Raw genomic sequence first — 27,744 nt, forward strand, 5'->3', positions numbered from 1 at the left:
ATTTACTCCAACTAAGCGTGTCTTGTCTTCATTTGGGCCTGGGGGTGCAGAGACAAACATACATTTATGGGTATTCCTTGCCCATGTCCTACACACATAACTGTGTCACGTACTTTCCTACTGACCAAGGCAGGCAGCATAACAAGTAGTAATAGTCAGCAGCCAGAAGAAATACTACTATCTTTTCCCCCTCATTTGGACAAATAAATGGGTGAACAGACTTCTCTTTCTCCAATTACACTGGCAGCCAATTTGCTTCTGGGCCCAGTCCTAAGTGCTGGCTTTGGCTTTTAAAAAATTTCCCCAATCGGTCAGTGCTATGGCTTGGGGTGGGCTGCTCTTTTGAGGGGAATCTCCTGCAGCAGTCTAATCATCAGATCTGTGCACTGAACTGATCTTCCCCCATTCCAAGTTTAGGGGCAACGGGGAGACAACTTAGTACAGTTGTGGATTTTTTCATTCAGTTCTGCCATTATTCCTTCTCCTGGCTCACTGCTGAGGAAACCAACTCTAAGTACGTAACTAATTCAAAGTCAGTGGTATTAATGGAAAATAAGAGAGGGGCAACAGTTGTTCACATCAATATTTTAAGATATTCTGAGGTTGTTTAAGATCTTGATGGTATTGCAAAATTAGGTAAGTTAGCAACATAATAAAATATTTAAAAACTTGGAAATAAATATGTTTAAGATCATTTAGATACATTTGTATAACAAGCAATTTTTAAATTGACCTGAAGAACAAAAGCATGTAATAGTAGCATGGTGAATTGATTCCTCTGGATGTGCATTCTAGCCTCAGGGAGAACAGCTGTATCAGGATTTGCTGTTCTATCATGCAAGTGTGGACTTTCAGGAGACGCAATCTCATTATCTGAAGTAAGTCATCTTATGAATTTCATACTTTGTGGGACCTATCATGACTTTCCTAGCAGTTTATACAGATCTTGAGCCACTCACAAATAAGGGATTTATGAAACCTGCTTAGGCTCACTACTAAAGTTCTGTTCCAGCTCCTGGAATATATTTGTCCCACCTTATCCATATATGGATAAGGTGGGGCAAATATATTTGGATATATATGGATAAGGTAAATATAAAGTAAATAAATATATATGGATAAGGTGGGACAAATATATTCCAGGAGCTAGAACAGAACTTTAGTAGTGAGCCTAAGCAGGTTTCATAAATCCCTTATTTGTGAGCGGCTCAAGATCTGTATAAACTGCTAGGAAAGTCATGATAGGTCCCACATAGTCTCCTCCCTCACCTTGATGAAAATCTCCCCAGGATACAAACAAATAGGCCTCTAAAAATGTCCACTGCAGTTATGGTCAGGGCTGAAGCCGTGATGAAGCCCCACATGATCAGGGCTGAAGCTCTGTTCACCATGCCATACATGCTTTCAGCCAGGGGGAATGATGCCTGGACACTGGATATCCCACAAGGCACTGGGTAACAAGTGCACTCCTGGCAGAAATCCATAGTTTGAGTTCATTGTTGGCTTTCAGGAGAGCCTGGTCCTCCGGGGTTTTTAAACTGTTTGAAATGTTTTAATAGTTAATGGTTTTATGCTGTTTTTTAAATTGTTCTGTAATGATTGTTTTTAAAAGGATTGATTTGTGGATTTTATTTTTATCGTTGTGCACTGCCCAGAGCTGTTTGGATGGGGTGGTATATAAATGTAATAAATAAATTAATAATAATAAATAAATACACATCTGTTCAACCAAGCATTTTAGCTATTTGGTATTTTTATGGGTATTTTAATTTGATTTTTTAAAATAGGTTTTAATTGTTGGTTTGTTTTATTGTTGTAAACTGCCTAGAGACTTGGGTAGTGGCCAGTATTCAAATATGTTAATAAATAAATAAAACAATAAATAAAACAATGCTAATGTGTTGCCTATTTTAGTCACAGCTTCACTTGAAACACAATCCAAAAGTGCAAGGAAATGATAATGTTTGGATGATTGTCTTTCCAAAAAGTATGATATGGTGTAGGACAAAATATACTGATAGTCAATGACCCACCCATGAGCCAGTAACGTTATTAAAAGGTGGCCAAGGAAAACTACATAGTTTATCACAAATATAAGACCCATACAGGTAAATGTGGTTTTCTCCTCAATTTTCCTGGAACCAGTTTTGGCTAAACAGCCATTCTAGTTTTCAGATTGTTTAAAACATGATCAAAAATATGGAGAAAGCCTCAAGTGCAAATATAGATGGGCAGGGGGGCATGCATTCTGCGCTTCAGCATTACTAGGATCCTTAGCTGCTCTCCACTGCCTTTCCGAGGTGGCACTCTTCCCAAGAACCCACACATGGCACTAGGATGCACATGGCATTCATGCATGCGTGGACACCCTTTGCATGGTCAGCCATGTGCATCCCTGTGCCGTGCATGGGTGAGTCATGCATGTTCCCTCTAAAGAGCACTGTATTACTGTAAGCACTAAGTTGGTAACTATGAGCTTTCAGCCATATGAATTATATCAGAAAGAAAGGTGTTGCTTCAGTCATTGCATGCTCTACCCCAGCAGGTGACTAAAACTAGGCAAGCAAGGGCAGCACTGGATGAGCACTCTGGTAGCATCACTCCCAATCACTTGCTCACAAACACCAATCATTCAGAGACCAATAGTTGCTGCTATTCTCTCTGTATCTCTCTTTGCTCTCCACAGGCAGCCCTCCAACTACAGCAAAGGACCAGACCCTTAACATGTCCAGGATTATGCACACACTACAAGGGAAAGTCACAGCACAACAAGCAGCAGTGCCCAGTGTAATTCCAGATTATTCTCTTGTTCTAAATGGGCCTCATTGCTTTACAAGCTCCATCATCAACAGTTTCTATGAAACTGGAAGTGCTGTAAAGGTACAGTGAAGTGCAAGCAGAAGTGAAACAATTCAAAAGTCATATGGCAGGAAGTCCAATTATTGTACATCATGCAAATTCTTTAACATTCTTATCTTAAAATGTATTTGAAATAAGCTTTACTCATTTTGATAGCGCTTCCATCAAAGCAAACTTGCTTAGGCTCAAGGTTTAAGTCTAACATACCTCTGGTCGTACAGGGTCTTCTATGCCAACCACACAAATGCAAGTCAGATCAGTTAAAATGTCATTTTCATTATCCCATTCTGGTTCAGGGGAGCTGGGGAAGTCCCGAAACGCAACACAGATGGTTCTCAACCCATCACAGGCCATTGGTTCAATCACCTTCTTTACCATCTCATCCCGGTCACGGGGTCTGAAGATGCGAGGCTCACCTGATGCACTAAGGGCTTTAGAACATCTGGAAGGAAAGGATATCAACAACAGTGAATAGCCATGATATAAGTTACTTGACAAGGAAAACAAATGGAATTAAGATTTAAACATGTGCAAGATATAAACTACATTTGTTGGTGATTTGGTTTAGACTTCCTAAGCCTGATGGTTTAGATCTCCTAAGATGGGTGATGGAATTAGCATCGATTAATGAAGAAAATGCTATTTAAAATACATCTATCTATTGGAAAACTGTTAGAACAAATATGAGGGGGAGGCTTGCCAACTGTTTTCTGAGTAAACGCTAGTGGCATGATTTTTGAGAGTTAGAATTGCATTCCAGATTAAGACTGATTTATTTTGAAATGCCAGTTAGAATGCATCAGTATTGCTCGGTTTGGACATAACGAGCAATCCTGGTTTCTTCTAAACATGAATAGGAAAATAATTCTTCCATAGCTTACACACAAAGGAGAAGGTGGAGCACACACTTCCAACCCTAAGAGACACTTCACAAAGCCAAGATTTAATCCTGGCTCTGTGCTATGACGGAACCAGCCCAATGGCTTTAATGAAGAACTAACAGCCTTGGCTTCTTAATTAGTACAGCAGAAAAACTTGTGGTGTCTCTAATATGCATGATACGTTAAAGTACTATTTTGGTGTGATAAATAATAGTCAATAATATACAAATCAAGTAGAAAGGGAAGAATAACCAAGGTTTTTGTTTGTTTGTTGTTTTATATTCCACTTGGGGTTCAAGAAACAGGATAAAAATATCTTAAAGAAATAAATGCAAAAGCAAACTATGCCAGGACGGCATTGCTGCTATCAGGGCCAGTCCAAGGATATTTGGTGCCCCAGGCAAAGCCTGCCTTGGCATCCCTTCCCCATACCAGTGCCCACCAGGAGACAGAAGGCGTAGAGATGCCTGTCACCCGGCCACTCACCTGCATCCTGTCGCTGTCACTGCTTACCTGACCGCTCGTTCGCTTGCCTGCCCGCCATACCTTCCATGTCTGGCCCTGCCAGCCTAGGCCTTTGCTAGGCCTCAAAGTGCTGCAAATTGTTATAATGGCATCATGGTGTCATGTGGTGATGTCATTTTAACATGTTGTGGCACTTCAGGACCTAGCAAAGGCCCTAGGCCAGTGGCATGGCACACAGAAGACGTCACAGACAGGCAACTGAGTAAGTAGGCAGGCAGGAGGAGGCAGGAGCTTCAGCTGCTGCAGCTGTGGCTTTAGCTGGGGCTAAGGAGGCAACGGAGCAAGTGGGCAGTGGGACCGGAGGTGAAGGCAGGCAGCTGGTGGGCACAATGGCACCCCTTCTCCCAGGTTTGTGTCCTAGGCAACTGCCTAGGTCTGCCTAATGCACTGACTGACCCTGATCATGCTTCCTACCTATCTGCCAGGAGGTTTTCCTACACAGGTCCATATTCCTCCTTAAATGAATGGGGCAGCTCACAAGCTCAGTGGTATTCTTGCAGTGTACCCATTCATTTCAATAGTACTTATGCAATACCCCTTGTGGATTGGGCTCCATAGGCAAGAGTGGCCCTTTCATGCGGTGATGTGAGGCAGTCACCTTCGTCATGCTACAAAATGGCTCTCACCACTGCCATCAGAGTAGGTCTTCGGGACCGATCAGGCTCTTCCAAGCTTTGCAAGGAGCACAGGGGAGAAGAGAGAAGGCTGCCTCCTCTTCTCACACTCCTTGCAAAGCCTCAAAGAAGCATGAAGAGAGAAGAGGCTGCTGGCAAGCTTCTCTCCTCCCAGCCTCTGTGCTACTTTCAAAGCTTGCAAGGGTCAGTTGTGAAAGGTGGCATATGACAAAGCAACACTTGCCACTTCTTCAGGCACTGTAGTACCTTGGGCCACCCCTACCCTTTGGAAAGTAATTTATTACATGAAAGTATATTACTTTTTCTTGCTGTATTTTTTGAGGAATTTGTTGTGTGTGTCTGTGTGCGTGCGCGCATGTACACACACACACACACACACACACACACACCCCTACCTTTCTGTGGTGGTAGAGTTTAAATTGTAAAAAACTGGATCATAGGCATACAGAATTGACAAAATGTTCTGTGCAAATACTGTGTACATACTTCTTTAGGACAATTTCAGAAGCTCCTTTGCTGTACATTCGGAAGCTATCGTCTGGCATTTTAATGACAGTACTCATTGACTTTCTCACAGAGTTAAATGTATACACTTTGTAGAGCTTCTCTTCAGGCATTTGATTCCGGACGGGCTGATAATCCTGCTTTAGGTCCAAGACAAACCCCAATAAGCCACACTCTGTCTTGTTGCCAACCTGACGAGGTAGACCACCTTCCTTTTCTGGTGGCTAAGGAGAGAGAGAAAGTAGGGATTTCAAACCTTCTTTCATATTCAGTGGTGTACAATACTTACATAGGGCCAGACTGCATTACATGCAGTCATGTGTATCTTTTTCTCTGCCCTTTTCATTTTAGTTTTATTTTTTTAAGGCAAAAAAAATCTGCAGAAACTTGCAGTCTTGAGTGGAACACTTGTAGGATGGAGTGGCTCCTTAAACATTTCTCCTCTGGCTGTTTTTCTGCTCATAATTGTTCAGAAACAGCTTTTCTTTTAGTGGGGAAAAGATACGGTAACCTGTTTCTTTTGCTCATGGGGAGAAAAGCAGCTCAGGGATTATGAGAGAACAATAGCCCACGAGGAAAGAGTTACACACTTCCATCCTGTGCCGGTACTCCACTCAAGATGACAGGCTTCTGCAGCTGCTGTTCCTTTAAAAGAAAAATTAAAAAGGTCAGAGAAAAGCTACACATGACTGCATGTAATTGGGCTTAGACGGTTATATAATGAGATCCTCTCAACCCATCACAGTCGTTTAAATTTCAACCTTTGTTCCAACAAATATTCATCCAATTTAAAGCATGAAGATATATTATATAAAATTGCATTGGATTCAAACACATCTATTTCATAATAGAGGAATGATTAATGTAGAAAGAAAGAAAGAAAGAAAGAAAGAAAGAAAGAAAGAAAGAAAGAAAGAAAGAAAGAAAGAAAGAAAAAGAAAAGGAAAGGAAAGGAAAAAGAAAAACTGTAATTGTAGTTTCTAAGAGCATGAGCAATGATCTGGAAGCTCCCACTTCAGTTACAGCCATGGAGTTGCTGGATTGTTTTAAGGCAAACCAGTATCTCTCAGCATGCCTTGTCCCCTTAGCTAAGCAGGGTCCACCCTGGTTGCAAATGAATAGGAAACTAGAAGTGAGAGCACTGTAAGATATTCCCCTCAGGTGATGGAGGAGAAGGTTCCAAGTTCCCTCCCTGGCTTCTCCAAGATAGGGCTGAGATTCCTGCCTGCAACTTTGAAGATTCCGCTGCCAGTCTGGGTAGACAATACTGAGCTAGGCAGACCAATGGTCTGGCTCCGTATATGGCAGCTTGCTATGTTCCTATGTCTGAATGCCTATCAGATTGGAAGCAAAATGGAGCCACCCCAAAATAAGCTAGTGCATACTTGGGAGCAGGGGTGGCCCTTTCATGAGGCGAAGTGAAATGGTTGCCTCAGGAGGTAAACTGTTGGGATGCCAGGAGTGCAGCAAGGTGCACCCTGCCATGGCCATCAGAGCAGCTCTTTGGGACCAATCTGAGTCCCTCGCAAGCTTCACAAGGAGCACCTCTCCTCACACTCCTTGCAAAGCATGCAAGAAGCACAAGAAATTAAGCGGAGGCTGCCAGCAACCTTCCCTCCTCTCTGCCCCTCTCAAGACTTGCAAAGCTCAGGTTTGAAAGTGGGCTAGCCCCCACCTGGGGCATGGGGCAACGTAACATACATAGGAAGCTGCCATATACTGAGTCAGACCATTGGTCAATCTAGCTCAGAATAGTCTGCACAGACTGGCAGTGGCTTCTCCAAGGTTGCAGGCAGGAATCTCTCTCAGCCCTGTCTTGGAGGTGCCAGGGAGGGAACTTGGAACCTAGATGCTCTTCCCAGAGTGGCTCCATCCCCTGAGGGGAATATCTTGCAGTGCTCACACATCAAGTCTCCCATCCATATGCAACCAGGGTAGACCCTGCTTAACTAAGGGGACAGGTCATGCTTGCTACCACAAGACCAGCTCTCCTCCTGCCTTGCATCACACACCACAATATCTTGGACCACCTCTGCTTGGGAGCTACCTAGTATGCAGAAGTAAAACATTTCATAAATTAAAATAAAAAAAGTGGTAACAGTGACGTATGCTCAGTGGCCTCCAGGAACCATGGAATGCTGAAGGTGTCAACTGGAGGGGGCAGAAACACAGTACTGCTGCACTCCAGGAAGGCAGGGGGAGAGAACTAGCTTGCTTGAGCCTTTTACTAGCTTATACTATCCCTATTAGATTTGGAAAGATACAAGATTTTGTTGCAGATCATACTTGTTTCCCCAAATTCAACATTTTTAGCAAAAGAAAAAGAAAAGGTTTACAGTGAGCACTGAGACAAATAAAAATAACTATGAAACATCATATTGAATTTTTCAAAGCACATGATGGGAAATGTAGTTTGCAAATACAAACTTGATAAGCAAATGCAAACCTGAAACCTGTTAAGTCGCAAAGAGAGAATTCTCATCAATTTTTGCCTTTCAAGATTTTGCTGGAAGATATTTGAGGTATGCTAAATTTGCTTTCACAAACAGTACATTTCATACCACAAAATACACACTTTCTAAAAGATTCACTGCAAGTTCTCAGTACTAGATAATTTAGTTTTGACATAGTCTTTGCTTCTGAAAATCTACAGAAATTCTCTACAAAGGTAGATAGAAACAAGAAAACATTGTAAGTTGGAAAAAAATTAAATTTGTTAGACCTGCTACAGCAGCTGCAGATCCCACAATCTCAGCATGGTGTATTAAAATGAAGCATATGGTGGTGAGAATTTGGCAGTGACACGTCCTTTCCTGCAATGCTTCAGTGCAAGCAATCTGTCTCCCGAGCCAGCTTTCTTGCAGATAGCTTTCTTCAATCCATAGTAAGATCTAGAACTAGATCTAGATCTAGGATATTTTATTTCAAAATGGATCTAGGCTATTTTATTTCATGTTTATTAACTCCCAGAATTAAAGCAAAGAAACACAAGAATAAGTTCCCAATAATTATGTATTAGAAACCTACTAATTTGTATGTTCACAGTCTCTAGTCATATTACAAAATTACATGGTTAACCATGAAATTATTTACAAGCTTATATAATACATTGTGAACTAATTTAGGATTTTCAACCAGCAATTTCTATATTGCTAAGGATATTAATTTATTTGATTTATATACTGCTTGACTACAAAGGCTCTAGGTAGTTTACAAAAAATAAACACAATAAAGACAAAATAAAACAAACTGTTAAACTTGCTAAATTGGCAAAGAGGCACCTTTTAATGTGGTGATTCTCTTTATTTAGCAGGGGGAGTGTAACTGGTCCTATCCACCCCCAGCACAGCACCTCCAGTGACTGTTGCTGGTGTGTATCTTTTTAGATTGTGAGCCCTTTGGCGACAGGAATCCATTTTATTTATTTGTTATTTCTCTGTGTAAACCGCCCTGAGCTATTTTTGGAAGGGCGGTATAGAAATCGAATGAATGAACGAACGAATGAATGAATATAGCAATTTAAAACATTCAAAGATTACTAAAAGCCAGGATAAAGAAATTTGTCTTAATGGCTCGTTTGAAAGCTAGTAAAGATGTTAAACCACGAATGTCTATAGGGAGTACATTGCACAGCTCAGGAGCAACTACAGAGAAGGCCTGTTCCCTAGTCACCGCCAGTCGAGCCAATGGTGTACAGAGCTCTCTCGATGATCTTAATGTGCGGTGGGGCTCATGAAGAAGGAGGTGCTCTCCTAGGTAATCTGGTCCTAAACCAGGTTAATCATATCATATCATATCATATCATATCATATATAATAATATTTCAGTTCGTTCAGGCCTGTGCAATTTTCAGACTGAAATTAATCTATGTCAGGTCATGTGCCTGGTGCACTGGCACAGACAGCTAAACAAAGAATACAACAGCCTGAATTGCAGAATGCTATGTGGAAACTTGCATACAGCTGTGATTAAAGTAGATAGGATTTGCTTTAAATTTTTGAAGCTGAAACATGAACCAAATATCTGGAATATTTAAAACAAGAGAGATAATTATTTAGAAATCTGTCCTAACCATAAATCTGCCATCTGCCCCACCCCACCGCCTCCTGAGTTCCACAGCTTGCTGTCGCCTCCTGCTCTCCTGCCCACCCTTTCTGCCCCTCACCCCCACCATTCGCCTGCTGTTCCCACCGTTGCTCGTCACCCTCACCAATCATAGCAGGTTTGCACAGCAGTAGTGGTGGTGTTTCATGGCTTCTCTCATTGTGTGTGTGTGCTGATCCTGATCCTAATCCAGGCACATGTGTGCCCTCCATTTTGTAGCTGGTTGTGCAGCACGGACAAGTTGATGGCTTCTTTCCTTGTTTGAGCGAGGAGAGAAGCCATGTAATGCCCCCGCCGCCAACTGCACAAAGCAATTATGAGCAGTGGGGGTGAGGAGCAGTGGTGCAGGCAGCAAGCCAGTGGTGGGGCAGCAGGAGGAGGAAGAGGAAGGGTGGTGCAGCAGATTAAAAGACCAAAGGGGGGGGGAGGGAAAAACCAGCAGGCTGTCCAAAAAAAGAAGCTTGGCAATTTTATAAACAAGATAAAGTGAATGGAGAAGCAACGTAGAAGAGGAAGATCCATTTGAGAATGCCAGAACAAAGCAGTGAGTAGTTAACAAGTATGTGCATCCAGTTCACACTCCATTGGTCTCCCTTTGTAGTTGTTGCTGGGGTGGTGGTACAACTACTAGGTAGGCTTTGGTTGAAGCACAAAACTAGGATGCACCAAATATATAGCATGTTGCTGTTCAGGAAAAATTCCATTGTGCATGCAGATTTTCTGATTGTAGCACTCTGATCAACATACAAATGTACTAGTTGCTGTCTTGCTCAACAAAACATGCTATATTTTTCTGTAATGACTGGAATGCTTCTTAGGATACACAACAGTGTACAACTAAGGAGATTTCAGTTTCTGATTGAACTACTGATGAAAATGCAATTCACTGGCTATATTCAGGGATTGTGAATATGAATGTAATATTCCACACACACACAGCTGCAGTTTTGTTTTTTTAAAAGGTCGACGTACATCTATAATGTATGTGATAAATTGCTCAAGGTAGCAAACCAGCCCACACATATCACATACCAAATCACTTTTAAAACTCCCGGGGTGTGGGTGGGTTTCCCCCGCCCCAAACACAGCTCTTTTAAATAAGGATTATTATAGCTATTATTAGTCATAGCAATAAATAATTTTGTCTTTTCTGCTTTTGGATGTTATAACTAGAAAGAATTTGCTTATACTTCTGTGCATGTGAATATTAAGACCTATTAAAAGAAAATAGTAAAGAAAATAGTATTATAATTACCTCTGCAGTTTTATTTCTGGCAAATCAATTATGTTTTCTGTTTCTAGCTTAGGGATACTAAAAGCTCTCAGTTAAAACAAACACACAAAAAACACCAAGCAGTGCTCTGCACACTTTCAGTTACTGCACAAAAGCAAACACTTCTAATAGTTAATGGGCCTATATTTAGTACATACATCCAAGCATGTCTAGCCATGTGACACATCTAAGGCATTTTCACCATCTGAATTATGCCACCGATTAGAGCAGAAAATAATTCAATCTGAATCAGAAATTGTCTCTTGCCAGACAGATTATCTGTAAACAACTTTATTCAAAAGCTAACATGTCAATACACAGATTCATATATTTCTGCAACAGATAAATTGAAGTATATTATATATTGGCAGTCTGATCTTTAAAGTAATCTACCAGCAAAGAATTAGTAATGGCAAAGCAATTCATCATTATTATTTTTTAAGCTTATAAGGGATGTCACTTAAAATCTGTAGGATAAAGTAACCATCGTGAATGTAACATATTTGCTTACATACATGTTTCATTTTTGTAAGTGAAAAATTGAAATGGAAGAAATTTCAAAAGTCTAAACAGGTGTTGAATGATGATACCATATGTAATGCTGCAAGTGTTCACATCAGATCCCTATTAAGGATCTGATATCCCAGACCATTAAAAAAAACCCAGTGCCATACAGAGTATGCAGATGCTTGATTGGTTCACATCTGGGACAATCTATTTAATAGGGTGAGCCATCAACATTCTCTACACGAAGCTAAGTTTGTTCTGCACTGAGGTTAGAACTCCTTTGGGTTACTACTGCTACTCCCTAGCCCTTCCTGCCTGGTTTATACATACAAAGGTTATAGAACCCACTGTATTGTTTGAGACTGGAAATGTGAATGCTGTCTTAAAGGGTTGTGTTTTTTAAAAAAATCTTTTCATGAGGGAGCAAGCTGCACCTTTCCCCCTAATGTGCTAATTTTTGTTGTTTTCTTACAGAAAGCATACAAACTCTCCACTGTGCTGTCTGAAGTGGTACCTTCCACTCTAAAGGTAAAGGTACAGTGTGCCGTTAAGTCGATTTTGACTCCTGGCACCCACAGAGCCCTGTGGTTTTCGTTTGCTAGAATACAGAAGGGGTTTACTATTGCCTCCTCCCGCGAAGTATAAGGTGATGCCTTTCTGCATCTTCCTATATTGCTGCTGCCCGATATAGTACCAGCGGGGATTCAAACCAGCAACCTTCTGCTTGTTAGTCAAGCATTTCCCTGCTTTGCCATTAGGTGGTTCCACCTTCCACTCTACTACCTCAGAATTCTGTCACCTCATTGCACCAGTAGCAAGCCATGCCTCTAAGACGGATGCAGGCTCACTGCTTCTGCACCAGCCAAGAGGCCATGCACATGACATACTTCACAAAGGTGGCTGCTGCTCCATGCCTCCAAAAGGACTGTCACTGCAGCTGTAACAAACCTGCATCATTCCCAATAGGCAGGTGCTACATAACTGGCTCCCCACATAACAACCCTCTGAAGTCAGTTATCACTTGATAACTGGTAATCTATTCAGTCATACTGTACATGAGATACAGAAACACACCCCAGCCACCTCGAACAACTCCCCCGGAGGGGGTAAGTGTAATAAAAAAAATTTTTTTAACAAACCGGAAAAACCCCAGGGGGGTTCGGTCCAGGGTCAGACCAAACGGGGTGGTTTGATTCTACCCCGGACAGTCGAACCAAACTGGTTCAACATTGAACACGTTCAACGTCGAATCTGTTCACATATATGCACTTTTGAAGGGAGTGAAGTGCAACAAAAATCACTCTCCCTTCCCACTACATGTGTACTTTGTTGTTCAGAAGGATTCTGCCCAGATGGCTGCTCTGGATGAAAGCCATTGTTCTTAAGATATTTAGAGCAAAAATATAATAAGATCAGATATCATTTGATGCTTTTACACAGCCAGATTGTTGGTAACCTGGATAAATAGGCAACTTTTCAAATGCAAGAAAGCAGGAGGAGGAAGAGATTTCTTATCCAAGAAATAAGGAGAAAATATGCTGGTAACATTGTAAATAAATCTAAGTTTTTGGGGGTCCTCTAAGAAGCAATAAATAATATGAAACAGAACAAAAATCAGACATTTCTCAGTAAAATGCCTTGCAAGTCTCACGGAATCTTGAAATGCAAAGAACAAATAAAGGAAAACTACAATTTAATTAGAAAAAATATGAAGATTAATTCAGTTTAATAGGTATCAATTCTGTTCAGCTAGATAAAATTACTGTGGGGTTAGAAGATTTAGTGTTGTGTACTCTCAGAACTGCCATTTACCTTATTAGTGTCTGAGCTGTTTATCTGAAATAAATAACTTTCTAGAAAATGCACATAAATAGCTTAGACTATTACTCAGAAGAGAAATGGATATCAGTTCAACTAAGATTCAACTTGTGTAAAAAACCACACATATAAAACAAAGTAGTCAACGGAGAGAGCTGCAGCTCCAGAGCAGTAATTTGCTTCAATTTTCAGGTTACGTTATTTATTCTATAGTGCAAATAGTGAAGCAAAGAAGACATCAATGGAACAGGATTGGTGAGAAGTGAAGGATTGCTTAACCCCCTTTTGCACCTGCCCAGGGGCGTAACGAGGGTGGGGCAGGCAGGGCAGGTGCCCTAGGTGCCATTGCAGGGGGCGCAAAGTGCCTGCCATGCCCTGCTCCCAACTGCGGTCTGGAGAGGCACCCTGCCCCCCCCCCCCGGGCTACTAGGAGCCCCCCGCATGAGCACTTGCCATTTATTTCAGGCAGCGTTTGCTGCCTGAAAGCATCTATTCCCTTTTCTCTCCTCTTAGGAGCTCGAGGCCATGCCCCCTTTGCATGTGATGTTCAAGGGGGTCTAGCCTCAAGCTCCGAAGAGCCTGAGCAAGCTCTTCGGCATCATTTCAGGCAGTGCTTGCTGCCCGAAAGCAACTATTCGTCCTTTTTCTCCCTCTCTGGAGGGAGAGAAAGGGGAATAGATGCTTTCAGGAAGCAAACGCTGCCTGAAATCAACGGCAAGTGCTTGCTGGGGGGGTGGTCCTAGTAGCCCAGGTGGGCGGGGCACCAAAATGTCTGCCTTTATTGTTCCTGAGTGAGGGAAAGGCAGCCTTCTTTGTAAGCAACTAATTTCCTTAGTGTTTGTTTGATTAGATTTGGAAAGGGGTCATAAGAAAGAGCAGATGTTTAGTCCTGGGACTGATGCCCTGGTTCAAAGTAAGGCAGGTTCATTATACTTGCTTAAACACTAAGCAATGCTGTAGCCACTACACCCCTTACTCCATTTCTGCCCACTTTTACACACTTCTCGCTTACCTACTGTAGGACAAAACAGGAGGGGAGAGAAATAGAGGTGTTCCAGGGGCTGTAGCCTCAAGCAGTACCTCAACAATTTAAAGATATAGGCTCTGCTTTCAGGGAAAGGCGACTACTGATCTTATTCACCTTTAACTTCTAGCTTCTAACTGTGCAATTAAAGCCCTTGCCTTGCATATAAAATTTTTACTATGAGACTCTCTGTGTTATTGTTTTCTAAAAGAAAAAGGAGAGATCCAGTTCATTCATATATATATATATATATATATATATAGATATAGATATAGATATAGATATAGATATAGATATAGATATAGATATAGATATAGATATAGATATAGATATAGATATAGATATAGATATATATAAAAACATAAACTGGATCTCTCCTGGACAATAATTTATTTTTACATATGCAGTAAAGTTTTATACGCTACCTTAAGTGGCACAGCAGGAAATGCTTGACTAACAAGCAGAAGGTTGACAGTTCGAATCCCTGCTGGTACTATATCAGGCAGCAGCAGCGATATAGGAAGATGCTGAAAGGCATCCTCTCATACTGCGTGGGAGGAGGCAATAGTCAACCCCTCCTGTATTCTACCAAAGACAATCACAGGGCTCTGTGGTCACCAGGAGTAGAAATTGACTCGACGGCACACTTTACCATACCCTATCATTATTTCCTGAACACTTTTAATCTCTTATTTCCAACATGTTGAAATTATGCAACAAAATATAATTTTGTAATATATGATATTATGGTAAAATATACATTTTCTGAAAGATGCGTGTCAGATGTTTGGATGGGGGGCGGGGAGCAATTTCAGTGCTTGCCCTAGGTGCCATTTTCCTGAGTTACGCCCCTGCACCTGCCAACTATCCCTTGAAAATCTCCTTGTATAGAACATTTTTTCCACTTAGGTGACCTTATTTTTTTTATTTTGAAGTCTAACTGAGAAATATAAAGGTTGTTCACACAACCCTAATCCCTGGTGGCTGGGGAGAGCTGGGTAGAAGGCAGGAGTATACCTACCTTCCCCTACACAACTGCAGCAATCCTTTCACTACGCCGCTTGGCCACACACACATCACCGCTGTGCCCCCCAAAATCCCACAATGCACCACATTAGGAGAGTGGTAGATTGAGGGATTTCCCCACAAGCTGTGTGTTCTAGGTGCCCAGCTCTGTGTCTGCTTGGGCTGCAGGCATTTCGGCAGTCTGGCAGACAGGCAGCCTGTAGGCTGTCCAAGCAGACACACGACCAGTATTACAGGTAGAAGGGTGCAGTTGCGCCCTTCTACCTGGGTAATAGCCCATGGGAAAAGCTTGGGCTACCCGGTGGGGCAGTGGTAGGATGGGCCTCAATCCTAGTGTTCCACATGAACAGCCCTACCTGGGTAGGGCTGTGCAAGCCCGGGTAAGGCTGCTCATGTGAACAGCCTCATAAACTAGTCAAGAAGCATTCGCCAAGGAGAATAATTGGGTGGGGAACAATTAAGCAGCAGCCCCCTGCTAACTGAACAAAGAGGCACCTTTTAAAAGTGGTGATTCTCTTTATTTAGCAGGGGGAGAACTACTGGCTGTCAGACTCCCAGGGCACAAAGTGGGCACCTGGCCCTTCTTGAACTCCAGAATGAGTGGGTAGACACAGAAAAGGTCAGCCTCAGGAACAGCCAGGGGAGGAGGTTAGTTGTCACCTGAGTCCTCCTCCAAGCTTGCTGCGTCCAGCCATTCCCCTCTCCTCAGGAACTCCTGGCTCCCATATTCAGAAGCAGCCCCTCATCATCAGCTGTCTTGACTTTAAATGCCCCAGTGCAGAGCTGACTGGGCTTAAAGCCTACTTCCAGCCCCTCCTCCTTCCTGACCTTGCTTTCCTGCCCCACCTATCTGTCCTTAATCAAAGTATATATAGAAATAATGTGATAATGGATTGTCCAATCTAGTACATAATCTCCATCAGAGAGAGAGAGAGAGGGCGGGGGATCTGTACACCTGCCCCCACAGCAGAAGTAACCGGCTTTCCCATAATCAAATGCATAATATACATCACTAGCATAAACCGCAAAGAGCATCTGCACGCTAGTACTTGATTGCTCCCCTCACCCCGTCACAGCTCCCCTCACCTCAGAGATCTCTCCACCCTCTGCACTCCTGCTCCTCCTCCTGCATCCTGTGCTTCCATCCTCCTCATCCCTCTTGGTCACTCCTCCATCCCTTTAATCCACCCACTCACCCTTCATGGCTGCAGTGCTGCTGGCACCTACTGGCCAAGCTACAGTCCCCTATCCCCAGAGACCTGCCCATCTCACCCGAGCCCCACTCCTGCTCCTCCTCACAGAAGCAGCAACAGCAGCGGTTGACTGGGCCCTTCTTTGCTGCTGCCACCGCATGGCCGCTCATTCCCCACAGGCCACTGACAGATCCAGGCCTGTCTCCTGCCTTTCTACCTGCCTCCCTTCTGCTAATGGCCTTGGTATCCCCAAACAGCAGCAGTGGTTGACTGGGCCCTTCCTTGCTGCCAGTAGGTGCCACCATGGCCACTTGTTCCCCTCAGACAGCTGACAGGCTCGGGCCCATCCCTCGTCCTTCCTTCTTTCTCTCTTCCACTCCCTTCTGTTTCTCTCTCCTCCACTCACTCTTCCCCACAGTCTTTCTTCCCCTTCTTCTTTTTTCTTTCTCTGTCCTTTCCTGAGTTAACAGATATTGTTCGTCTTGTTTCCTCATCTAATTGACACAACAGCAGCCTCCTCCTCCTGAAGGGGCTCTTCCCTCCCTCATGACTCCTCTCGTTACAGACCCCTGCCCACTATCCTTTTATAAATATAGATTCTACAATCAAAAACATCTTCTGACCAGTAACAGTTGCATTCCAACTGACCTTAACCATCACAGGCACCTCCTCCCTATCTACATATGGAATCTCCACTGCCCAATCACCATGGTGTTTCTGCTCTCACAGGCTCCTTCGCCTCTATCTGCAAATGGAATCCCCACTACCTAATCAGCTGCTTCTGCTTGCAAACTCTCACGAGAGCTGCCACACACAGGATTAGCCACGGGCATGCCTAGAGAATGATATATACTAGCTGGGCTAGGCACAGAGCATCTGCCTGACTGACCTGCTTCTCCCTGACTGACCTCTGCCTGACTGACCTGCTTCTCCCCCCGCCCGCAGTTACTGGCTGGTGGGCTGGCCAGCTGGCCCGTTCCCCCCCCCCCCGGCGCTTACAGACTGGCAGGCTGGCCAGAAAACTAGCCCGCCCGTCTTCCCACCCACCTATTCCTGGCGTCCGGCCAAGCCTGCCACCCCCGCTGGCTGCCTATTCCTGCCAGCCGGGCAGCTCGCTGCGGCACCAGCCGGTATCCCTATGTTCTCCCTCGTCCCCATAGCTAATCGGCAGCTGCTCGTGACAGGTACATCTAGAAGAAATAAAGATATAGATAGATTCTCTCCTACAGCGGACCAGCTCAGGGGGTATACTTGTAAAGGGGAATCTCTTTTATAAGTACAGGGAAATTCCCTACAGTAAATGTTGGTGGGGAGAGAAAAGGTAGTATTTAAAATTAAGGCAGCAGGGATGACAGACGTGGCCATGGCAAAAGCTCCTCCAAGACCCTCCCCACTGGCCTCCCAAAAGATAGCCCAGGCTGGCTGCAGCCCGGTTCAGGCCTCTGAGCACACATAGAGTCGATTACAGAGACCTCTGTGCTTGTGCAGAGGCCATCTGCATTTGGAATCCAGTCCAGACTCGAACTGAGATGGCCGTATGGCTGGCTCGCACACCCCCAACTGTGCATACCCATAGCTCGTACACCACTAGCATGGTCATAAAATTTGTCAGTGTCTGGGCCCTGTGAGTATATGCGCAGTCATTTTAAGTGGTCTTCAGTCATCATTAACAGCCTTGGGTATTCCTGCATCTATCCCTGTATTCTGACATGCTGGGAGCAGTAGCAGTGAGATGAAGCTTTCACAAACTCTATTTGGTTCCCTTTAAATAGAGATTCAGACCTAGCCACAATCAGTCATATTTCACGTGCAGCTTCAGCATTAATTTACCATAATGGTCTTTAGAACTGTTCCAGTGACTTCTTAAGCTGTGTAGACTCCTGATGATGCTCGAGTGCTGTTACACTAGTGCTCCAAGTACCTTTACTGGTTACTATTTTCTTCCAGACACTATTCAAAGTACTGGTTTTGATCTATGGAACGCAATATCATATGGAGCGGAAACGTATTGGAGCAATGGCTGCCAATACGTATCCAGACAAAATACAAGGTGCTGGTTATTACCTATAAAATCCTAAACAGCCTAGACCCTGGGTATTTAAGAGAACATCTTCTTCACCATGAGCCCCACCACCTGTTGAGATCATCTAGAGAGGTTCGTCTGCAGTTGCTACCAACTCACTTGGCGGCTACTCGAGAACAGGCTTTCTCAGTTGCTGCCCCTGGACATTGGAATGTGCTCCCTCTTGAAATAACAGCATCCCCATCTCTGGCAACTTTTTAAAAGGCATTGAAGACACATTTATTCACCAGGCCTTTAATCAGATTCATGGTTTAAATTTTCAGTGCTGATTTTAAATGATTTTAAGGTTAATGTTTTTAATGTTTACATGTTTTTAACTGTTTAATTGGTTTAGTTTTGATTTTAATTGTTAAATTGATTTTGTTTTTATTTGTTGTAAACCACGTTGAACTATTTTGGAGGGGCGATATATAAATCAAATCAAATAAATAAATATGTCCTGAAAATCTGAGAAACTGCCTTGTCCAAGACCAGTCCAACCAGTTAAATGACAATCGTCTTTTTTAACACCAAGCATACACAAACTAGGAATGCCTATTTGCTACCAAACATAAGCCTCTTACCCTTAATCCCACACTTTTAGCACAAAAGCTTTCAAACGAAGGAGTTGAGTTCAATTTGATGGTTGTCACAGTTCTCTCTGAATAGGGCATTTCCCCCAGTTTTTCTACCCATATGAAGCACTGGGTGTGGTACTGATTACTGTCTATGGGTTCTATACACCTATGTGAGATGAGAAGGACACCTATGGCAAGGATCAATCCCTTAACTGCAGTGGCTCCATCTTTGGAATGGCCTTCCTAAGCAAGTCTGGAACTGGATTTTTGGGTAGCTCTTCTGGTGCTAAAGGAAGGCTGCTGGTTACTAAATTTGAATCCACTCTCATTTCCGAAATCTACTTTCAGAATACCACAGAAACAACAAAACCCAGTGCCCCATGGACTTGTGGTTTTGGGGTGGTTGGCGCCCTATGTGCACTACACCACCACTCGCTCTGAATCTACCCCTAGTCATGCCAACTACAAAAATGCTTTAAAAACCACCCCTTTGCCCAATTTCTTTGAAATCTGGATGGTAGGTTCCTTGCATCCATTGGGCACTACCACCCACCACAACCCGCTCTGGACCACCCTGGTGCCCCCCACATGGATCTATAAGTCTGCTGAAATCCCCATTCTTGTCTATGGGAAAAAGCTTAAAGACAAAAGCTTGAGTTGCAAGACCACTCTGTGAAGAGCAGACAAAGCTGAGGAGGGAGCAAGCTTTTCTAAACATCTAGCCTTTCCCCCTTCAAACTAACTAACCGGATTTTCAGGGGCTGGTTTCTCTTTAAGGGGTAAGTCCTTGTGTGTTTGTGTGTGTGTTATTTGCCAGAGCTAGAATTTGCCAGGGCTAGAAGTTGCTAGGGCTGGCAAACTCCAGTGTTTTACTTTGTCCCTGCCTGGAGGGAGTGGAGTCAGCTAGGGCTGGGGGAGGCCACACATTCCTTTGACATTCCTTTGACTCACATCCTGTGTCTCAGTTGCAAGACTACTCTGTGAAAAGCAGACACAGCTGAGGAGGGAGCAAGCTTTTCTAAACATCTAGCCCTTCCCCCTTCAAACTAACTAACAGGAAGAGGGGAGATTTTCAGGGGCTGGTTTCACTTTAAGGGGTTGCAAGACTACTCTCTACATAAGAGGTGAAGGCCCGAGAGAATAGCGAACAGAGCACAGCGAACAGAGATAGCAAACAGGACGTAGGAGTTTTGCAGGAGTTTAGCGGGAAGTGTGCGGGGGAGCATAGAACAAGCCCCTGTGATCACAAGGAGCCTGGTGGAGAAGAGAACGTAAGTGCAAATGCCTCCCTCATATCCCTCATATTCTTAGGAAAGGCTGTTGGACAGTTAAATAGCTGACCGGAGGATATGGAGGTTGCAGAGAAGCTGAATGAGTTCTTTGTGTCCGTCTTCACAGCAGAGGATACTGAGCATATACCTGTTCCTGAATCAGGCTTTTTAGGGATGGAGGCTAAAGAACTGAGTCAGATAGAAGTGACAAGAGATGATGTTCTAAACTGTCTGGAAAAACTGAAAACTAACAAATCACCAGGGCCGGATGGCATCCATCCCAGAGTCCTCAAAGAACTCAAATGTGAAATTGCCGATCTCCTTGCTAAAATATATAACTTATCCCTGAAATAAGGCTCTGTACCAGAGGACTGGAGAGTAGCAAATGTAATACCGATTTTCAAAAAGGGGTCCAGGGGTGATCCGGGAAATTACAGGCCAGTTAGCCTAACGTCTGTTCTAGGCAAATTGATGGAAAGCATCCCCAAGGATAAAACTGTAAAGCACACAGAAGTACAGGCCCTGCTGGGAGTGAGCCAGCATGGCTTCCGCAAAGGTAAATCTTTCCTCACTAACCTTTTGGAGTTCTTTGAGAGTGTCCACAAGTGTGTGGATCAAGGTGATTCAGTTGACATAGTATACTTGGACTTCCAAAAAGCTTTTGACAAAGTTCTTCATCAAAGATTCCTGAGGAAACTTAGCAGTCATGGGATAAGGGGACAAGTACATATGTGGATTGCTAACTGGTTGAAAGACAGGAAACAGAGGGTAGGGATAAATGGAGAGTTTTCACAATGGAAGTAAGAAAGAAGTGGGGTCTCCCAGGGATCTGTACTGGGACTGGTGCTTTTTAATTTATTCATAAATGATCTAGAAGTAGGAGTAAGCAGCAAGGTGGCCCAATTTGCAGATGATACCAAACTCTTCCGCGTAGTAAAATCCAAAATGGATTGTGAGGAACTCCAAAAGGATCTCTCCAAACTGGGAGAGTAGGCGACAAAGTGGCAAATGTGGTTCAGTGCTGGCAAGTGTAAAGTGATGCACATTGGGACGAAAAACCGCAACTTCAAGTATACGCTGATAGGATCTGAGCTGTCAGTGACTGACCAGGAGAGGGATCTTGGGGTCATGATGGACAGCTCGTTGAAAGTGTCGACTCAATGTGCAGTAGCTGTGAATAAGGCCAATTTCCATGCTAGGGATCATTAGGAAGGGGATTGAAAATAAAACTCCTAATATTATAATGCCCTTATACAAAACTATGGTGCGACCACACTTGGAGTACTGCATACAATTCTGGTCACCACATCTAAAAAAGGATATTGTAGAACTGGAAAAGGTGCAGAAGAGGGCAACCAAGATGATCAGAAGCCTAGAGCATCTTTCTTATGAGGCAAGACTACAATACCTGGGGCTTTTTAGTTCAGAAAAAAGAAGACTGCGGCGAGACATGATAGAGGTGTATAAAATCATGCATGGCGTGGAGAAAGTGGATAGAGAGAAATTCTTCTCCCTCTCACATAACACTAGAACCAGGGGTCATCCCATGAAATTGATTGCTGGGAAATCTAGGACCAACAAACGGAAGTACTTTTTCACACAATGCATAATCCACTTGTGGAATTCTCTGTCACAAGAAGTGGTGACAGCCTACAACCTGGATGGCTTTAAGAAGGGTTTGGATAACTTCATGGAGGAGAGGTTTATCAATGGCTACTAGTCAGAGGACTGTGGGCCACCTCCAGCCTCAAAGGCATGATGCCTCTGAGTACCAGTTGCACTGGAGTGACAGCAGGAGGGAGGGCATGCCCTCAACTCCTGCCTGTGACTTCCTGCAGCATCTGGTGGGCCACTGTGTGAAACAGGATGCTGGACTAGATGGGGCTTGGGCCTGATCCAGCAGGGCCGTTCTTATGTACACGCCAAATCCATAATTTCTTTAAAAATCACCCCTTTGCCCAATTTCTCTGAAATTTGGGTCATAGCTTCCACCCATTGGACATTACCACCTAACCCACTCTTTTGCCCCTGGGGCCCCTTTTTTGCCCCTAACCAATTCAGATTTGGAAAATTCGGGTACAAATCAAATCTGGGGTGACTCGTGGGATTTGGACCCAAAACTAATCAGGGGGACCTGATTTGGACCCAGATTGGGACCCAAAACTAATCAGTGGGGGATTCAATTTGGGTACAAATGGAAACAAAAAAATCAATTTGTGTACATCCTATTTGCTTTATTATGTTTATATGTTTACCTGTTGTAAGCCGTCTGAAGTTCGGAAGAGAGAGTACATACCATTATTTAAACCACTTGAAATAGCTTTGTTGGCTATGGGTTAAATTAAACTTTTTACCCCACTGATCTTACCTAGTGGTCTTTGCTCTCTAAAGAAAGGATTGGGGTTACATAACTGCTTTTTTACAACAGTAGCTCATCAGTAAGCATTCACGTTTTCTTTACAATCTGCACCAAATCCATCATTTCACAGGACACCCTGACTCTTCTTTCTACATTTAGCACTATCATCCAGCAAAGACCTAAGCATATATCCTATTTTATAAATGTATGAAAAGCCTTTTTTCATGTTTTTAAAAGGCAAAATTCTATAGATAACATTGTGGAAACATACATCCCTTTCTGAAACTCTTTGTAAGGAAGTAGATACAGTACTGAGAGAAAGGGCAATGTGTTCCAACTGGTAAAATGACCAGGCCACTTCGCCCACTCAGCATCATTGTGTGAAGTTGATTAATTGGGGTGGAAAGTGAATGAGGTTATGTATTCAACTGCATCCAAATGTGTCACACCCCAACTAGTCATGAATAACTCATTGGCTGAGGCAAATGTCTTACTGTGCAATGAAACTACCTGTGCAGCACAGCAATACAAGAAGCTGCCTGAGAAATGGAGATGTTTCCTCTTCCCACAACTCAGTCTGATAACTGGAGAATGATTTCCTTTACCCTAAGTAATGTTCCAGTGCAGTCAAATTTGACGGCATGCATGACACAATGATATTGTCATGTTCATCACAGGATCCATGACTGGCTAAGATCATGTAGCAGCTGTAAACAGTCTGTTATTGACCACAAAAACCCCAGAAAGAACACTAAGTAGGTTTGAGAGCCTTTTCGCTTTAGTTAAAAGTCCACATTTCTTGTCAAATCTCATAAAAATCCAGTACAGTGCCAATAATGTATGACATTTACAAAATATGTAAGAAAAAAGTAGTTTTTTAAAATATACAGTTACTAAGATAAATGTGTATTTCTTAAGCTATTCCTGTTATTTTGGCTATAAAATCACACACATTTTAAAAGTGGAAAGATTATTCTAAACTATCAACAAAGCTCCTCAATGCGGATGCAGAATTTTCTTCCATCCTTTAATTGTCTGAGAGCAAAGCCTACTTACCAGAACTTTTGTAGTATAAGCACTGTTGATGGCAATTGCATGAACTAGCAAATCCAGAGTTTTGGCTGGAATGGAATTTGGGTCAGGGACCTCTTTGTAGTGGACGTCTCCAACATAGGCCTGTACTACTGTCATCCGGTTGGTTGTCAATGTCCCTGTTTTATCAGAGCAGATGGCTGTAGCATTACCCATAGTCTCACACGCATCTAAATGACGGACCAGATTGTTATCTTTCATCATTTTCTAAAGAAAAAAAAAGCTTATTTTGGTAAAGAGATTCAAAATCCCTCATGCTAATAAATACACAATGGATTAAAAAAAAAAATTGAGTGGGACATATGCAGCAGCCTTTCCTCAAATCATATCATCATATCATAATTCCTGTAACTGAGGGATTAATTTGACTTAAATAAATACCTGAATTTTTATGAAGATTTGAAAAAGGCCAAGTGATAGTCAATTGTACAACAAAATAATGCTTTCCAGCTACAGTTTCAGGATCAAATTACACTTTACATTAAGCGCATGCTTAACACTGTTGTGCTTTTCCCTTTTTCAACTAAGCAGTAGATCGATTAGGACAACAGCATGAGGGGAGAGGGCTTTACTCTAAACTCCATCCCCTCACCATGGTCCTAATCTGGATCGATTAGACACACACACACACGACACACACACACACCCCTATTATTTCCCATGATTTAAAAAAACAAAACATCGGTACCAATGAGAGCTTTGTTTCATAGCAAACAGCATCCTCAGTACTGGGCAATTGTGATCTGCACCATAGTGAGGAGTCTTTCTCCCCTTCACCATGCTACAGTCATGATTTGTCATGGGGAATCTGGCTGCTATTGAGCTTAAAAGCAAAAAGCATCTCAGCATTAAGCATGCGCTTAACATAACGTGTTGCTTGACCTTTGGACACCAATATAAAATGACTGAAATGGATTTGAAAATACAGCGTCAGCAACAGCATACTGGCCCCGCAATGGCACCGACACATGTGTCGATGCCATTTCCGTGCCGAAGCCGCATGAGGGCTGCTGGGAACAGCATCCCGTCGCCGCGGACGGGCACTTTAAAGGAGACAGCAGCATGGGTTGCTGCTTTCACAGAGGAGCTTTCCAACTAACAGTGCCGTGATAGGGTAGTGCGGTGGGGGGAGGCCCGCAGGAGGGGCAGGTAGGACCTGCCTGCCTCCTCTTTAGGCACCCCATGCCTTAAGTTTCAGCAGCAGGCAGACAAATCATTTTGGCACCTCCGAAATGATTTGGGCACATCCCTATTGCCAATGGTTAGCTACAGAGTTCATGGCAGAGGTGAGATTCAAGATGGGAAGTGCTCATTTGTAATTCAGTCCCTTTGGACAGGATCTAGACTAAGTTAGTCGCACTGAAATTAATGGGGCTTAAGTTAGTCATGACTAACTAGTTATGTTTATTTCAATAATGTTTTGCCATGAATAACTTCGTTTGGATCCTTCCCTTTGTTTTAAATCCTGTTGACTTGGTTTCCAGTTCACATCTAATATATTTTGAAGATTTTCTTTGTGCAGTCATACTTCCCGATTACCTACAGATACCAAATTTTGCATAAACAATCCTGCCACAAATTTATGATGAATGCACTACTTTATACACTGAGTGAAAGCTTTAAATAATTATTTTTGTTTTTCATCAAGAAAAAGTCATAACTCATGATTAGAGTTCATAAAAAATATTTGTAGACAAAATTAAAATTGAGTCACCTATTCAACTGTCATTTTAGTGCAAAGGAAATTTTTGCTGTTACAAAATCACAAAATAATTCAAATTAGTTATGGAAAGAGTAATGGAAGTTTTACTCTATAGAAAGTTACCTTTTTCAACATTCATATTTGTTCTTAATTCCTATAAGTATTATCTATGCATAATGACTTTGCTCAGTCAATGACAGGCCTCACCTGCTAGTTGTTTAAATAAACTATTTAAAAAGCACCCTACTTCCAAACTAAATAATACTAAAATTAAAATAATTGGGTTGTTTCTTTCCTTCTTGGTTTCAAAACCAAGAATTCCTATTACTTACCTTTACAGAGTAAGCAAGGGAAATTGTGACAGCAAGTGGAAGTCCTTCTGGGACAGCAACTACGAGCACAGTAACACCAATTATGAAGAACTTGACAAAATACTGAACATAGACTGGAGTGCATTCAGGCAGCCATGGCTTCTTGTTTACTACAAAGTTATCGATACTAAAGTATAATACTAAAATGATGACCGTGATGGCAGACATCACCAAACCTGAAACAGAAACACACATGTAACTTTTACTATTTAAAAAACCCACCATTGTGACATGTTAAAATATTTTTTTAAAAAAAATCATCTCGTAAAGCATTATGATAGAACATCTTAGTGCTGCTTTATCAACCAGCAAATTTGAAGTTAATAATTAAAGTGTATGGTTCAAACTCAGAGACATAATCCAGAATCTTAATAACATGGGTATATCAGAGTTACTTAAAAGGCTGCACCACTTACAGCAACACTCCCCATCCTCACACAGCCCTGCTTAAATTGCCTTGTGTTTCAAAAGCAGTTTAGGGATTTGGCATGAGAAGGTGCTACTAAGAAAACTAAGGGGGGAAATAGAGATAAATAGAAATAGATATAAAATAATGTCAAGGTTCGCGCTCAGCGGAGCTATCCCGGGTTGTGAGGAGTTTGATTTCTGCTCCTACTTCAGATCAGTCCCTGGGGTCGTTCTGCTGTGATGCCTTTAATGGGTTTTTTGCAAACAAGATCTCCTGTATTGGGGCCGACTTGGACTCCACTGTTTTTGCAGGGTCTATGGAGGAGGTGTCCAGCAATCTTTCTTGCAGTATTAGATTGGGTCAGTTTCAATCTGTCACTCCTGAGGATGTGGACAAGCTGCTTGGGGCGGTGAGGCCTACCACCTGTTCTCTGGACCCTTGCCCAACTTGGTTGCTTCTATCTATCACAGAGATTGTTGTAGATAGCCTAGTTAATATCATAAACGCATCACTGAGGGAAGGTAGGGTGCCCCCTTGTTTGAAGGAGGGATTGATTAGACCACTCCTAAAGAAGCCTTCTCTGGATCCCTTAGTGATGGACAGTTACAGGCCAATCTCCAATCTCCCTTGATTGGGCAAGGTGATTGAGAGGGTGGTGGCCGACCAGATCCAGGCAGTCTTGGAAGAAACTGATTATCTAGATCCATTTCAAACTGGCTTTAGGGCTGGCTATGGGGTTGAGACAGCCTTGGTCGGCCAGATAGATGACCTATACTGGGGAATTGACAGAGGGAGTGTGACTCTGCTGGTTCTTCTGGATCTCTCAGCAGCGTTCGATACCATCGACCATGGTATCCTTCTGGATTGCCTGGGGGAGTTGGGGATAGGGGGCACTGCTTTGCAGTGGTTCCACTCCTATCTCTCAGGTAGATTCCAGATGGTGGAGCTTGGTGACAGTTGCTCCTCAAAACGGGAGCTGTTATATGGAGTCCCCCAGGGCTCCATTCTGTGACCAATGCTTTTTAATATCCACATGAAACCGCTGGGTGAGGTCATCAGGAGATTTGGTGCTGGGTTTTATCAGTATGCTCTTTTTCATCTTCAGGAAATGGCACTCATTCTCTAAATGCCTGCCTACAGGCAGTAATGGACTGGATGAGGGAGAACAAATTGAAGCTGAATCCAAGCAAGACGGAGGTGCTCATTGTGGGGGCTCAGAATCTGAGGGATGTTAGATCTCCCTGTGCTGGATGGGGTTACACTCCCCCAGAAGGAGCAGGTGCGCAGCTTGGGAGTACTCCTGGACCCAGGCCTCACCCTGGTATCTCAGGTGGAGGCCATGGCCAGGAGTGCTTTCTATCTGCTTCGGCTGATTCGATAGTTGCGTCCATTCCTCGGAGAGGATGACCTCAAAACAGTGGTGCATCAGCTGGTAACCTCCCAGCTTGACTACTGCAATGTGCTCTACGTGGGGCTGCCTTTGTACGTAGTCCGGAAACTCCAGTTAGTTCAGAATGTGGCAGCCATATTGGTCTCTGGGGTAACCCGGAG

General features: G+C 43.1%; 1 protein-coding gene across 30 annotated transcripts in view; it reads right to left on the minus strand.

Annotated features, from left to right (window-relative positions):
- Window positions 1-27,744, minus strand: part of ATP2B2 (ATPase plasma membrane Ca2+ transporting 2) — a 697,462-nt gene that overhangs the window by 70,862 nt on the left and 598,856 nt on the right. For all 30 annotated transcript variants that reach the window (XR_008315871.1, XM_053294622.1, XM_053294618.1 and 27 more), the window contains 4 exons: window positions 25,746-25,960; window positions 23,676-23,918; window positions 5,387-5,628; window positions 3,067-3,301 (listed from right to left, as the gene is read on the minus strand). Coding sequence is in view for 29 of the 30 variants with exons in the window: in XM_053294622.1 (XP_053150597.1) it covers window positions 3,067-3,301; window positions 5,387-5,628; window positions 23,676-23,918; window positions 25,746-25,960 (935 nt within the window). In the remaining variant the exon portion in view is untranslated. The remainder of the gene's footprint in view (window positions 1-3,066; window positions 3,302-5,386; window positions 5,629-23,675; window positions 23,919-25,745; window positions 25,961-27,744) is intronic.

Source organism: Hemicordylus capensis, chromosome 2 (genome assembly GCF_027244095.1).
Source record: "Hemicordylus capensis ecotype Gifberg chromosome 2, rHemCap1.1.pri, whole genome shotgun sequence".
NCBI lineage: Eukaryota > Metazoa > Chordata > Lepidosauria > Squamata > Cordylidae > Hemicordylus > Hemicordylus capensis.